General features: G+C 45.8%; 1 protein-coding gene across 1 annotated transcript in view; it reads left to right on the top strand.

Annotated features, from left to right (window-relative positions):
• KLF7 (KLF transcription factor 7) overlaps positions 1–14,226 on the top strand; it is a 124,846-nt gene that overhangs the window by 63,495 nt on the left and 47,125 nt on the right. Inside the window, exon 2 of the mRNA XM_077319257.1 lies at positions 6,148–6,757. Within this exon, the coding sequence (XP_077175372.1) occupies positions 6,148–6,757 (610 nt within the window). The remainder of the gene's footprint in view (positions 1–6,147; positions 6,758–14,226) is intronic.

Genomic DNA, 14,226 nt, shown 5'->3' with positions numbered 1-14,226 from the left:
ATAATAGAATCATAGAGATGGAAAGGGCCATACAGGCCATCTAGTCCAACCCCTACTTACTGCAGGATCATCCTATAGCATCCAGGATATCTGTCCAGCTGCTACTTGAAGACTGACAGTGAAAGGGAGCTTACCACCTCCTTAAGCAGTCAATTCCACCACTTGAACTAGTCTTGACACTGAACATTTATTTCCTGATAGCTAAATGATATCATTTCCCACATACTTGCAGGTCCTCTCCTCTGCTGCCAACAGGAACCTTTCCCTGCCCTCCTCTAAGTCATAACCATTCAGATGCTTCAAGAGAGCCACCCTTTCTCCTCTCAGTCTCCTCTCCTCCAGGCTGACCATTCCCAAGTCCCTCAGCCTTCCCTCATAGGGCTTGGTCTCCAGGCCCTGGAGCATTCTTGTTACTCTCCTCTGAACCCTCTCAATTTTGTCCTTTCACACAGTGGAACTCATTACACCAAGGCATGGAGATGGCCAGTGGCTTAAATGGATTTCAAAGGGAGTTGGACAAATTAATGAATGATAGGTCTATTGTTGGTTATGACAGCTGAAGGTGTCTCCTGGGTTCAGTGGCACAATGCTTCCAGTTATGTGTTGTGGGAGAACAGTTATACACAGGGCTCCAAAAACAGTCTATACACAGCCAAACCGTGGCTCTCCAGATGTCCATGGACTACAATAACCATGAGTCCCTGCCAGCATGCACAATTGTCAGGGGCTCATGGTAATTGCAGTCCGTGGGCATCTGGAGAGCCACAGTATGGCCACCCCTGGTAAATGCAGTTGTCTATAGCCTTGCATGTGGACTTCCCTGTAGGATATCATTGACTATTTTTTATTCATTAAACTTCTGTGTTGCCCTTCCCCGAAAGCTGAGAGTGACTTACAACATTTCGAATCAAACAGGTGAAAACATTACATCATTAAAACATTTAAATTATTGTTATTAAAATGACTTTTAAAATCCTAGGTGCATCTACCACCCCTCCAGTGTGTGGGGAGGGGAGTGCTGTGCAGATATAGATATCTGGTGTTATTTCCTATACGGTTTCTGTATTTCTCCATAGGGAGGCCAGTTTTCCTCTTGATCTGTGGCCCTCAATCGTAGGCTTGATGGAACTGCTCTGTGTTACAGGCCTTGCAGAACTGTTTTAGGTCCCGCAGGGCCTTCGTTTCTTCCAGAAGAGTGTTCTACCAGGCTTGTGCTGTTTTGTTCATATACTAAAATCTGAGCTCATTACACTTTAGCAACTGAACAGGAAACTAAGCTCAGAAACTAACCAGGGTTAGAATTTGAATGGGAGACCCCCGCAGAAGACCAGGGGCAAGCAACGACTGGCCTCCTTGCTTCATTTCTTGCCTTGAAAGTCCATGAGAGGTCACCATCAGTTAGTTGTCACAAGTCACAAGTTAGTTGTCACTAACAGAAGTCACAAGTTAGTTGTGACTTGATGGCACTTATTATTAACACCTTTTCCAGGCAGTCTCTTTCCATGAGTCTATGAAATCTCCTGTTGTCAGCTGTGAGCTATCATTTCTCTTAACAGCTTGGTTAATGAATGAAGGTATGCTTAAGGGCAACATCACGTACAGTGTTTGACATGTGGGTGATGCTATTTGAGCGCACACAATATGCTTGTTGAGCTGAACATGTTGTATTCTGCAAGTGTACAGCTGCACAAAGGGGAAACAATTCTCCCAGGGGCTGTTTGAGCTCAAGAAAATGGTGCAGGGAGAAGGCAGGAGTCCCTTCCCCCAGTGCACTTGAGCCACATTGAACCTACAAAGAGTATTCAGTGGACATGCCCCACAGCTGCAGGGCAGGCAAGTCAGGTCCGGGGATCCCAGGCGATTAATTAAAAAATGTCTTGTCTAATTTGGCCCTGGGAAAGAACTCAGTGAGGATCCCAGACGGATGAGGGCAAGGAGGCAATCTGTGGTTTCAGCCTCTGACCAGTTGAGTGTGTACACTGTGGGGCAGGCGTATTGTACATCTTGCCCACAATGTATTGCAAAAGTGAGAAGTGGCTTTGGATGTGACATTCCTGGGAATTTGGGGGTAAATTGAACTCTGTGTGATACTGACTAAACCCCATTTTATTGGTTTAGCACAGGCCTTGTCAACCAGGGTTTATTTTATTTTATTTTATCTTTTATTTTATCTGTTAAGGATCGGTCCTCTCTCAGTCGATAGCAATGAGGTTAGCACTTCCTGAAGATTAATCTGGGCCCCAACCTGATGGAACAGCTGCGTTTTTCAGGCCCTGAGAAACTGGCTAATGTCCCACAGGGCCCTGATTTCCCTTTGCAGAGAATTCCACCAGACCGGGGCCAAGGCTGAAAAGGCCCTGGCACTAGTAAGGCAAGTTACTCCTCCTTCTGGTCAGGGATCCTGAGCTTTGGAGGTTTTTACTGTGAATGTACACACACACACATGACCATTAGGAACCTGAAATCTCAGGCAGAACTAGGCTCTTCCCCATAGTGGCCAGTTGCCATCTGTTCCCACCAGGTAGCCTTGGCTCTAGCGTTATCAGGTATGGCAACTGGCAGGAGGGTTTGTGGTGGGAACATGGATGCTGTGATGCTAGTTGCACCACTGTGTATCTTTTGGTGATTCCTGGAAGTGACATAGGGTAGCTCCAGGAATTGCCAGAAACTCTCTGGTAAAGTTTCCAGCAATTCCTAGAGGTATCCTGCATCACTTCCAGATTTTTACACCATGCTGCCATTTGATTTTTTTCTTTCTCTTGCTACCACTTGGAATGTCTGTGGGCTCTGGAGGCAGGGGAACCTCTCCCCCAACCTGGTCTTAGCAGCTCAGTCTGACTGTTTTGCCAGTGCTCTAATCTGCTGGTGCACCAGTTCTTGGTTTCTAGGGTTCTGCCCTAAGGAAGTGAAATTTTGGAAGCCTGGGAAATCCCACTTCTGCAAGCAGACGGAGCTGGAAGACCTCTGTTTGAAATCCAGAGTTCCATCTCCTGGGCAGAATGTGAATTGACTGGGTATTGTAAGCCACTGCAAGGTGAGCAAAAGAACTTCTTCCAAGCTGGGAAATTCACACTCTGACACAGAGGAATGTAATACTCATTTTTCTTGAAGAGACCTTATTCTTCAAGCCTTGTCCATCACTCCAAGTAATAACTCCAGCAATCAATAACATCTATCTGTTTCTCCTGTAGCAGGTGTACTTCCTCATTTATCTGTATGTGTCTTTAGTTCACTATCAGTTTTCACAGCACCAATCTGTCTCTTCTGTAGTTTCTGTTAACCTGTTCTCTTGTTTAAAGCCATGGCCATTTCCACACAAGGAATCTGCCCCTGGACAGCCTCTGGTTGCTGGTAGGTTTTAGAGCCCCCTCTACATGACATCATTTGGATCCCGAGGCAAATCTGGGCAAAATATGAGCTAGACCCTGGACATAGGGAAATCACAAAAAGTGGATTTGCCACTTTTTATCTCACATCCAATTGGTGAGCAACCAGAGGCAAACCGGTATGGACGGGGAAAGGCACGATAGTCTCTGCAGCATTGTCCCTTCTCTTGCACTTCCCCTCCCATCTTCATTTCCTGCTCCAAGTAATTTTTTTTTAATGGTGCGGTTTGTGTTGCAGGGTGACCTCAAGGTATATTGTCAAAAGTAAAACAAAATCTTCTGCAAACGTCTACAGTCCTTTTGGGATTAGGCAGGCAAAACACAACCACATTTCTGTTTTCTGGAGATGGGGAAAGAGCGTGGGGCGGGTGATCGATCAGCCTTCTCCTGATCATACAGGGGTCTGAGCACTTTGTTTTTAAGCCAACCATTTACCAAAAATGTCTTTTTGGACTTCAGTTATCATGTCCAGCCTTCTCACAGCTCAGGCAGGCAAAAACAGTCCCGTTTATGTTTTCTGGAGGTGGGGAGTGAGCTGGGAAAGAGGGGGTGGGCAGGTGATCAAGCCTCCTTCTCCTGAACGTACAGGGGATTGAGTGCTTTGTTTTTAAGCCAACCATTCACCAAAAACGACTTTTTGCTCTCCAGTTGCCAAGTTCAGCGTCCAAAAAAACACAAATGCCAAAAAGGGAATTGAGATGAAAAGAATATTCTGTTCCTTCTAACTGGCATTCCTACTGTCACATTAGAATCATAGAATCACAGAATCATAGAGTTGGAAGGGGCCATCCAGGCCATCTAGTCCAACCCCCTGCTCAACGCAGGATCAGCCCTAAGCATCCTAAAGCATCCAAGAAAAGTGTGTATCCAACCTTTGCTTGAAGACTGCCAGTCAGGGGGAGCTCACCACCTCCTTAGGCAGCCTATTCCACTGCTGAACTAAAACACAATCTTACCATGGGAAATACATGCGATCTTTTAAAAAATGAAAACAGAGGCTGCAGAGGCTGACAGTTGCCCATGGGCTAGTGGGTTTGTGGGAAGGGAATGTACTTTGAAGGCCACATGTGGCCGAGAGCCTCTCTGTCACTCCTGCTGCTAGAGAGAGAGAGAGATCTTGTCTGAGTGGGGGGAGGGAGCAGTCTTTCAAAAGCTGTATCTATCTCTGTCTTCTCTCCCTCCACCCTCAATATTGCCTCTTGTGGGTTTGTTTTCTTTCCTTTTAAGGGTCAGTGGGGCTCCACGGGGAGGTGGTTTTGTGTTTCAAGAGGCAGAAGGCAAGACTTGTCCAGCTGGTATCTCAAACCGACACAGGTGCAAGGGCGGCAGGGGGTGGGATCCAAGAATAATTATAGGTTCCTGGAGCATCAGGTTTTGCCTGAAAAAAAGAGGGGGTTTGTGCAGAGAAAACTGTTCTTTATGGAAAATTAATGACAAAAGGCTCTAAGCCTGTCAAGATCTCAGCAGTTGTTGGTTGAGGAGCCGTGCCTTAAAGGGACAGCTCGCTCCTTGTCCTCTTTACAGGATGTGCGGAGACCAAAACACGTCATTCTGACATCCGAGCGACCGGAGATTTTGTGGGCTTGATGCTTGGCTGAACTGTCTTTTGTTTTCCTCATTTTCTACCTATGAGCTCCATGTTCTTGGATCAGTGAGCCCTGTGGTTGGAAATGGAAACTGCCGCAGTTGGGGGAAGTGGGGCACCAAATATCCCAGCCACCTGGCCCTATGGCTGTGCATTTATACCCCTTCTCCATCTCCCAGTCTCTGGCTTTGTTGCAAGCCACGCAGTTGAAATAGGTAAGGCCATTGACTGGTGTAACCTGGCTTCGGCTGTGGGATGAGCTCTGCCATTCTGTCAAAGGTTGCCGGCTCTGGATTGGGAAATACCTGTCCCTTTCATCTGTGTTTCTAAAGCAGTCCTTGACTCAGGAATTAGGGGCGGAGAGCATTTCTCTGAGGTTGCTAGGCAATTGGAAAGAGCATCTTTCTTCTGAGTCTTCCACCCCATTCTCTGCTGCCATTTGAGTGTTTTAATACTACAGAATGTAGTACTTGAAGTTTTATCCATGCTCTCCGTGAAATATAGGATCACATAGCCCATATTTCTATCATTTCATAAACCCACAACAGAGAAGAGCTCTTATATTAGTAAGGTTAAATGTTTTACCTCAGCATTGCTCTGGGAGATATAATATTCCTTAAGCTAACAGGATTTGCCCCTGTAGACAAAATTGTATGGAATCTGTTTTACATGATTCATGGCATTGCCCATTTTATGTAGATATTCACACCAAATTTTTATCTCCACTTTTAACCAGAGAAGATAGCTATTCCGATGACACTAAGGTATTGTTTTAATGAATAGTCAGAATTCTACCTTCATTGAGAAGGTAGCCATATTTTTACAGTCTGCCATAAGATTGCGAGTGATCAAATTGCAGAGTTAATATTTGTCCATTCTTGATCTCCACAAATAGCATATAATGGTTTTATTAATGGTATCTTCTCTCTCATGATATGTCAATAAAGGAGCATGTGTGTGACTTGTAGTTTTAGTATGTGAAAAATCATATCCAGAAAGATGCCTAGTTCTTGTGCCATAGATTATTCCTGCCTCCGTTCTTATGGATAATCATTAACCTATCTATGTGTTATTCCCCAGTTAGAACAAGGAATGGACCATTCACTGGAAATGACAGCCAACAATCTCTGAGTTGGATTGTCTAATGGTGGCTTCTTTCTTCTTTTATCTCTGTAGACATGCCTTGAGCTGGAACGCTACCTTCAGACAGAGCCAAGGAAGATCGCAGAGAGCTTTGGAGATGATTTGGAGTGCTTTCTGCATACCTCCGCTGCCCATGGCACAGAAGACAATATCCAACGGCTGGATCCCCTCTTGTTACCGATAGATATGAGTACATGTGACAAAAATGCCAACATGGATGTTATCCTCTCACGGGACAAGCTACTCTCTGAGACTTGCCTCAGTTTACAGCCTACCAGCTCCTCCACAGAGGGCTATACTGCCGTTAATCAGGCCCAACTCAACGCAGTGACCTCACTAACGCCTCCATCTTCACCTGAGCTCAGCCGCCATCTTGTAAAGACCTCACAGACTGTCTGTCCCATAGATGGCACAGTCACGCTGAAATTAGTGGCCAAGAAATCCACTCTTAACTCAGTCAAGGCCGGTGTGGTGGCACCGTCCAGCACAACAAAGGGTGCCCTCAGCGATAGTGAGCAAGGAGGGCTGGGGGTTGATGCATCCCCCGAAAACAAGAAGAGGGTTCATCGCTGTCAGTTTAATGGGTGCCGGAAGGTTTATACAAAGAGTTCACACTTAAAAGCCCACCAAAGGACTCACACAGGTACTTACGTTGGATGTTTTGGTTGTTTATTTTAAGGGGTTGTTGTTTGTGTTCAGAGCTCCGGGTGTTCATTAAGGGTCTTGGTTACAGGAAGACAGGTTCGGACAACGTGTTTTGTGAATCTGTGGAGAGGAATGGGAATGTACTGCCTGAATGACCCAGCATATTCTCACATTTTAGTTCATTGCTCAGAATGCCTGAACCTGCGAGGGACCCATAGAATCACCTAGGTTGCTTGACACGAAATGTGTTGACAAGAAGAACTTGATTTGAGTCCAGCAGCACTGCAGAGACCACCAAGCTTTTCAGGGTGTGTGTTTATGAAAATCAAAGCTTCCTTTGTCTGATCCAAGACAAGGAGATTCCCTTTGTCCACTTCTTATGTACCTTGGGGCACAGGTGTCTCTTGTTGTAAGGGATGTCTTGTTCTTACTGGATCCGGCAGGTCATGAAAACGGTTTAATGGGCTGGGATCCTCTCAGCCAAGGAGCGGGGGGAGGGGCGGGGGGAGGCTGGTCCTTTTCTTAGTGAATCTGGTGGAGGTCTGAATTCATTTTATCTTTACCTATAAGTAGCTGCTCTGGGCCTTTCGTGTGGCAAGACCTCTGCAATAACCAAGACAACAGGCTTTAAAAAACTAATTGTTGAAATAATATGGCCAAAAGAAGTATAGTCTTACAAATGGCTTCAGTGCAACTTCATTCCCATTTTATTTAAAACTGTGTTTAGATCGTCTTTTTATATGAGAGTAAGATTTTAGTCAAACCACTGATTGCTTCATTTATACCTAGCCTTTCTCGCCCAAAATGGCTTGTTGTCATCCCTTCCATGTTAATCCTCATGACAACCCAGTGAAATAGGCTAGGCTGAAAAGTGTGTAGTTGGCCTAAGGTCATCCAGACTGTTTCTGCACTAGCAATATCATTCAGATTTGCATTTTTAAGTGTCAGCTTGTCTGCTTCCACACTAAAATTTGTTTCTTCAGATGCAGTCCTGAATGCCCCCCTCACTTGCCCCACAGCAAAGGAATCCCCAGAAAACTGGATTTCATCTTTTCAAGCGGAGTCCAATGGGGTTAATTCAGGGCTGCTCAATTTGGAAATGTATGCAATCAGGTTTCCCCCCATGCCCACCATTTTGAGTCATTTGGGAATGCTGCTTTCCTCCCTCCCCCCTTTTCTCCTCCTGCCTCTGCTCCAAAAAATCTGCCCTTTTTTTTAAAGAGGTGTTTGCAATACAACACTATTTCTAAGGTTTTTTTTAAAAAGCAGTCTTACACAGCAGTGTTATAACTCAGGGGTTTTAAAATACATTCAGGACACTTTGCAGGGAAGGGGGAGGTGATCAAGGGTGCAGAATGGTGGGATTAATGGGTTCAATGAAAACAAAAATGCCAGGAGGCACCATTTTGTAAAAAAAACATTTTTGAAAGAGGGAAGGGAGCAAAGCATGATGGGAGGCTGCCTCTGTTGGACTCAGTGTGGAAAGCATGTCACGAATTTCAGCCTGGGAAATAAGGGGAGGAAAGCCCAAATGCAGAAAGGCTAGAGTCGACTTGCAGCATCCAAAGGAAATCCAAAGCAAGGCTAAAGCAAGGTATATCTTCTGATGCAGAAATAGTCTCAGGAAGCTTCTGTGGCAGAGAGGGGAATGAAAAGTCGGTCTCAGTCTGGCACTATGCCATGCTTTCTCTCAGTTGACTTACCCTGTCCTGTCTTTTGCCTTGACTCAGAATTTTCCTCAAAAGATTTTTTTATATTTTGCTGAGGGCTAGCTTCTGTTCCTCTCTGCTTGCCATGTTCCATGAATGCTGTGCTGCTATTTTTGCTTCCCAGGGACCTGCTGAGTCAGTTTCCTCCATTTCATTGCAAAACACAACTGTCTGTGATGATAGGACCACATTGAAGCCATGACAATCCATTTATAAAAGAGAGCTCCTAGAGATAGGGGATCATGCAAACAGCAGAAAACAAATGGATGAACTAGCCACGGCATCTAGCATATTAAACAAGAACATTATAAATCCATGATTAAGCTAACATTACTAAGTGTAAACCAGGTACATAAAAACACCCGCTCAAAAATTAAAATGCAGAGTAGTAAGGCAAAATTATTGAGGGGACTCCAGACAATATTACAATCATAGAATCATAGAATAATAGAGTTGGAAGGGACCTCATGGGTCATCTAGTCCAACCCCAATCACTTATCCATTGTAACCTGCCACCCCCCTGAACCTTCACAGAATCAGCCTCTCCATCAGATGGCTATCTATTTAAAAATTTCCAGATGGAGAACCCACCACCTCCTGAGGAAGCCTGTTCCACTGAGAAACCGCTCTAACTGTCAGGAACTTCTTCCGGATGTTTAGATGGAATTTCTTTTGAATTAATTTCATCCCATTCATTCTGGTCTGTCCCTCTGGGGCAAGAGAGAACAACTCTGCTCCATCCTCCATATGGCACCCTTTTAAATACTTGGTTATCAGATCCCCTCTCAGTCGTCTCTTCTCTAGGCTAAACAGACCAAGCTCCCCCCTAAAAGTTTTCTTCCTCTGGTAGAAAACAGGGATCAGAGGTTGAGGGAATTCCACGACCACCATGACTAACTAGGCCCATGGTCAGGCTGCTGCCCATCAAACCATATTTTTAATTTATTTCAGGCGTTCTCACCCAAGGCTTCATGACACCCTGGGGTTTCTTGACAGTCCTGGGTTTGCCAAATTGGTGGGAGTTAATTAATTTTAATGTATTTTTTAAAATGTGTTAAACATTTTTTGGATGATATGACCACATATGGTCATGTTGACCTGCCCCCACTCCCTAAATGGCCAGTGATGGGGAAGGAGAGGGGCCCTATGTGGGTGTTCTCACAGCTCTGCTTCCCAACCATTGTCTGCACAATTGCACCACTTCTGGGGCTCCTTGAAGCCTGAGAAAGGCTGATTTATTTGCATTCCTAGGCTGCCTTCTCCACCAAAGCAGACTCAGGGTGGTGAACAGCATGTATGAAGACAGTACAGTAAAAATCACAATTCGGCATTTTAAAAACAGTTCCAAAACAATTCTGAAAATTCCACTCAGATGTAAGAGCCAAACGTGGGGGGGGGGGGGGGGCGAGTACAGGAGTGAGACGATGATGTCATTGATAGTTGTTTTACTGGCCTCAACCATAGACCTGGTGGAAGAGCCCTGTTTTGCAGGCCCTGTGGGACTCCGGGAGCTCTGACAGGGCTCTGATGTTTCCTGGGAGATTATTCCACCAGGTAGGAGCCAAGATCCTCTAGATTTCTGTGGGATTGGGGGCCACTAGCCTTGGCTGAGCCCAAGGCTCTTCTGGGGACGTTTTTAGAGAGAGGGTCCCGTAGGGATGCTGGGCCCAGACGTGTGTGGCCTTAAACCAGCCCCTTAAACCTGACCCAGAATGCCGCCAGAAGCCAGTGCAGCTGTCGGAGGACTGGTTGGATGTGAGGTTTCAGAAGGTGGGATCACCCAATTTCAGAAGGTGGGAGCAAAGCAGGGGTTAGAACAGGAGTAGTCAAACTGCGGCCGTCCAGATGTCCATGGACTACAATTCCCATGAGCCCCTGACAGCAAACTCTGACAGGGGCTCATGGGAATTGTAGCCCATGGACATCTGGAGGGCCGCAGTTTGACTACCCCTGGGTCAGAACATGACCATTCTCCTGGCTATCAGTGTCCGTTTCATCTCTGTGATGAAACGACCTTTAGAAGCACAGCAAAAGCCACCACAGTATGGTTATCAATGATACTAAATAAACATGGTAACAGTTGCGGTTTGTCTGTTTCTGGCTTTCATGCTGGTTAGAAAACTTGGTTTATCCATAGGAACAGCAGACCAAACTACCTGTAAGTCTTTGTAATAGCAGAATGTGACTAAATATAAAACCAGCAAAGTTCAGCAAAGTGTACATACATGTGACCTGTGCCTTGTCCTGCCCTATCAGCTGCCAGTGTGTAGCAAACCCATTCTCCGTAGGCCTCCAAGACAATCCCCTGTCATTGCCATTTCTTTTGGAGTTTGAGCTCGTTCCATGTTGCCCAGGCCTGCTCCTAGCAGTTGGGCAGTTGGGGGCTCGGTACTGTTTGGGGGGGGGGGGTTATGCTGCCACCATGTTTTCTTTCTGTGGCCAGCATAAATTCTGTTTTGGAGCCCCCAAGTGGAGGATTGAGAGAAGCTGTACAGCTCGTGGCTCAGCATAGAAGGGCAGCCAGGCAAACATTTGGTGGTGTTTCTCAAGCCCACATCCTGAGCCCATAGACAAGCATCATCATGATGACCTGAGATATATGTTCAGTCCCTAAAAAGCATTCCTGGGATTCCCATAATATCAGCTAATGCCTTGTCGAGGTTCTGTTTTGCTTATTTATTTACTATTTATATTCATAGACTACCCCTATCAAACCAGTCATCTCAGGGGGTTGTACATCCATTAGTATAAAATACAATTAAAAACAACTGTTCATTGTTAATAAATATGATAACCTTATAAGCCAGATCTAATTGGCTAGGCCTGTCGGAAGACATGGGATTGGATGTCTTCCTGGTTTGTCCTGGTTTGAAGGAAAAGTGAGCAGGTGTAGAGAGCAGAGGAGGCCCATCTACGTTCTGTTTATGTGATTGTTTGAAATGATATTCTGAAGTACTTTCCTAAAGATGTTGGAATGCATCTCACAAGAAGACCTTATCAAGTCTCCCCCTTCCTACAAGGATCTGCAAAAAGGGTCTAAACATTCAGAGGAAAAGTGGGGCAGTGATAGTTTGAGATATTGTCTGCTGGCTTCTGGTCTCAAAATGCTTGTCTGCTGTACAACGAGCACAATGAGAAACGAAGGGGAGGCTTGAAGTGAAGACTTCAGCCCGAGGGGTTAGCGAAGCTTAAATCTGCTGTACTCTATTAGCTTCTGAAAGAGTATACTTAGGATCACTTAGCAATGTACATGTTTGTCATTGTACTGTAGCACATTGTGGTCTGAACTGGTTGGATCTATGAGGTTATCCCCCAGGGATGGGGAAAAGACTTTATTTCAGAGCAGAAAGGCCAGTGCCCACTAGACCTGGCCCACTAGAAGCAAACCAAGAACAACCAACTGTAAATGCCTTGGGGGCCACTTGGCACAGATCCTTCTTTGGCAACAGCAACATCTCTGGGGGCCTCTCGTCTGAACTTGCTTTAGGGGTGTTCACTTCCCAGACCTCCCACGCTTTGTCTAAACCAGGGTCCCCCAAGATTTCTGAGCTTGTGGCCACCTTTGTCATTCTGGTTCAACTAAAAGCCCTGTCGGAGCTGACACAGTTCCGCAGGCCTTGCAAAACAGAGCTCTTCCGCCAGGCATTTGCTTGAGGCTGGGCTGATCAGCAATCTCGCCCCTCCTCCTCCTCAGCTCCCCTATAACATCGTCTCCGGAGGCTGGGCTGTGGACCGTAATTGTACAATCCATAATTGTAGGTCTATGAATGCAGGATCCCCAACACATGAGGCACCTGAATAGGGACAGAGGATATTTTGAGGTGTTCTACCATTTAAGAAATTTTTTCTTTTGGATGAGCGATAGATGTGAAGAGCCACTGATGAAGATAGCGGCTGAAAACAAGTTTGTTCTTCTGGGGCTCAGCTGCATACACTAGTAAGTGGTGCTTCATTCTGCCATCATGAGCTTGGTTCTCTCTCTGCACCCCGCCACCATCTTAGCAGAAATCATCCTTGACTTGTATAACTGGGTTAAAAATTTTAACTCTGCAGGTCATCCTTGGAGACCAGCTATTAAGCTGGGTGGGTGCACAGTCTGGCCCCAGAACAGCTGTGGTTGCATTTACATGGGTTGTCTCTCTCCATTGGCACTGTCTGGTCCCGCTAAACAATGATTCTCCCATTACAGATTCAAGAAGTGAGCTGAATTTCCTCCAAAACCGAAATAGGAAGTATTAAAGGGGTGTGGTTTGGAAATGTTGGGGTGTATTAATAAGGGTGGTAAATGCACATACCCAAGATTATAGACATGAAGCATTCATTTTGCTGGGCCCTTTGTCTCTGTTCGCAGCCGTAGCTTCTTGGAACTGTCATCGCCATAATGTGCTGTCAATTGTGAACCAGCTTGTCTGTGCCAATGGCTGCCAGCCACTTGGCTTGGCAGAGAGCTGAACTGAAGGCCTGGAAAGGTTGTGAGAGATTCTTTTCCCCTTTGGCTGCTGGTAACTCACATACGGGAGAATCATAGAATCATAGAACAATAGAGTTGGAAGGGGCCATACAGGACATCTAGTCCAACCCCCTGCTCAATGCAGGATCAGCCCTAAGCATCCTAAAGCATCCAAGAAAAGTGTGCATCCAACCTTTGCTTGAAGACTGCCAGTGAGGGGGAGCTCACCACCTCCTTAGGCAGCCTGTTCCACTGCTGAACTACTCTGACTATGAAATTTCCCCCCCTGATATCTAGCCTATATCGTTGTTGTCGTTTAAACCCATTACTGCGTGTCCTTTCCTCTGCAGCCAGCAGAAACAGCATCCTGCCCTCCTCCAAGTGACAACCTTTCAAATACTTAAAGAGGGCTATCATGTCCCCTCTCAACCTCCTTTTCTCCAGGCTGAACATTCCCAAGTCCCTCAACCTATCTTCATAGGGCTTGGTCCCTTGGCCCCAGATCATCCTCGTCGCTCTCCTCTGTACCCTTTCAATTTTGTCTATGTCCTTCTTGAAGTGAGGCCTCCAGAACTGTACACAATACTCCAGGTGTGCTCTGACCAGTGCCGTATACAATGTGCCGAGAAGAGGGGGCTTAATTGCCCTGTGCACAATAAAACGGAAAGACAAAGAGAGGTGTGTGTGTGCATGTTTATGTACACCTGAACTTGAACCCTGGGTAGGTGTTTTCACCCATCATGCATTCAGCCCCAATGGGGGGCATGGGGAGATGGAACTTTTCCAATGCTCCATCATGTAGTGAGCTGTAGGGAGCTTCAGCACAGATTTACTAACAACACATGAAGCTGTGTTATACCGAATCTGATTATTGGTCCATCATCCCATCTCGATGATAAAATTCAACATAGATTCTTCTACATGGTTGACCAGTGCAAAGGTCAATCTGCACAGCAGGGCAGGAAGAAGCATTTCAAGGATATTTGTTACAACTCAGTAGTGGAGAACGTGGCTTTGCATGCTCAATACTGGCTGCCTCCAATCTAAAAGGATCCCAGGTACCAAGACTAGAGACTGCTTTGTTGCCAAACATGTTGGAGAACTGCTGACAGTCTGGACCAGCAAGTGGACAGGACAAGGCCATTTCATCTATTAGTCAGATTACCACAGAAGAACTCTCACTCTTCACATATCCAGATAAATGGAATGGAGTACTAGCTGTGCTGTTGCATAAGAAGAGCCTTGCTGGATCAGACCAGCTAGTTAAGCATCCTGTCTCACAGATGTTCTGGGCAGCCAACAGGAAGG

The sequence above is a fragment of the Paroedura picta genome, chromosome 2 (assembly GCF_049243985.1).
Source record: "Paroedura picta isolate Pp20150507F chromosome 2, Ppicta_v3.0, whole genome shotgun sequence".
NCBI lineage: Eukaryota > Metazoa > Chordata > Lepidosauria > Squamata > Gekkonidae > Paroedura > Paroedura picta.
Note: the sequence above shows the minus strand (reverse complement) of the source record. Positions and strands in the feature narration are given on the sequence as shown.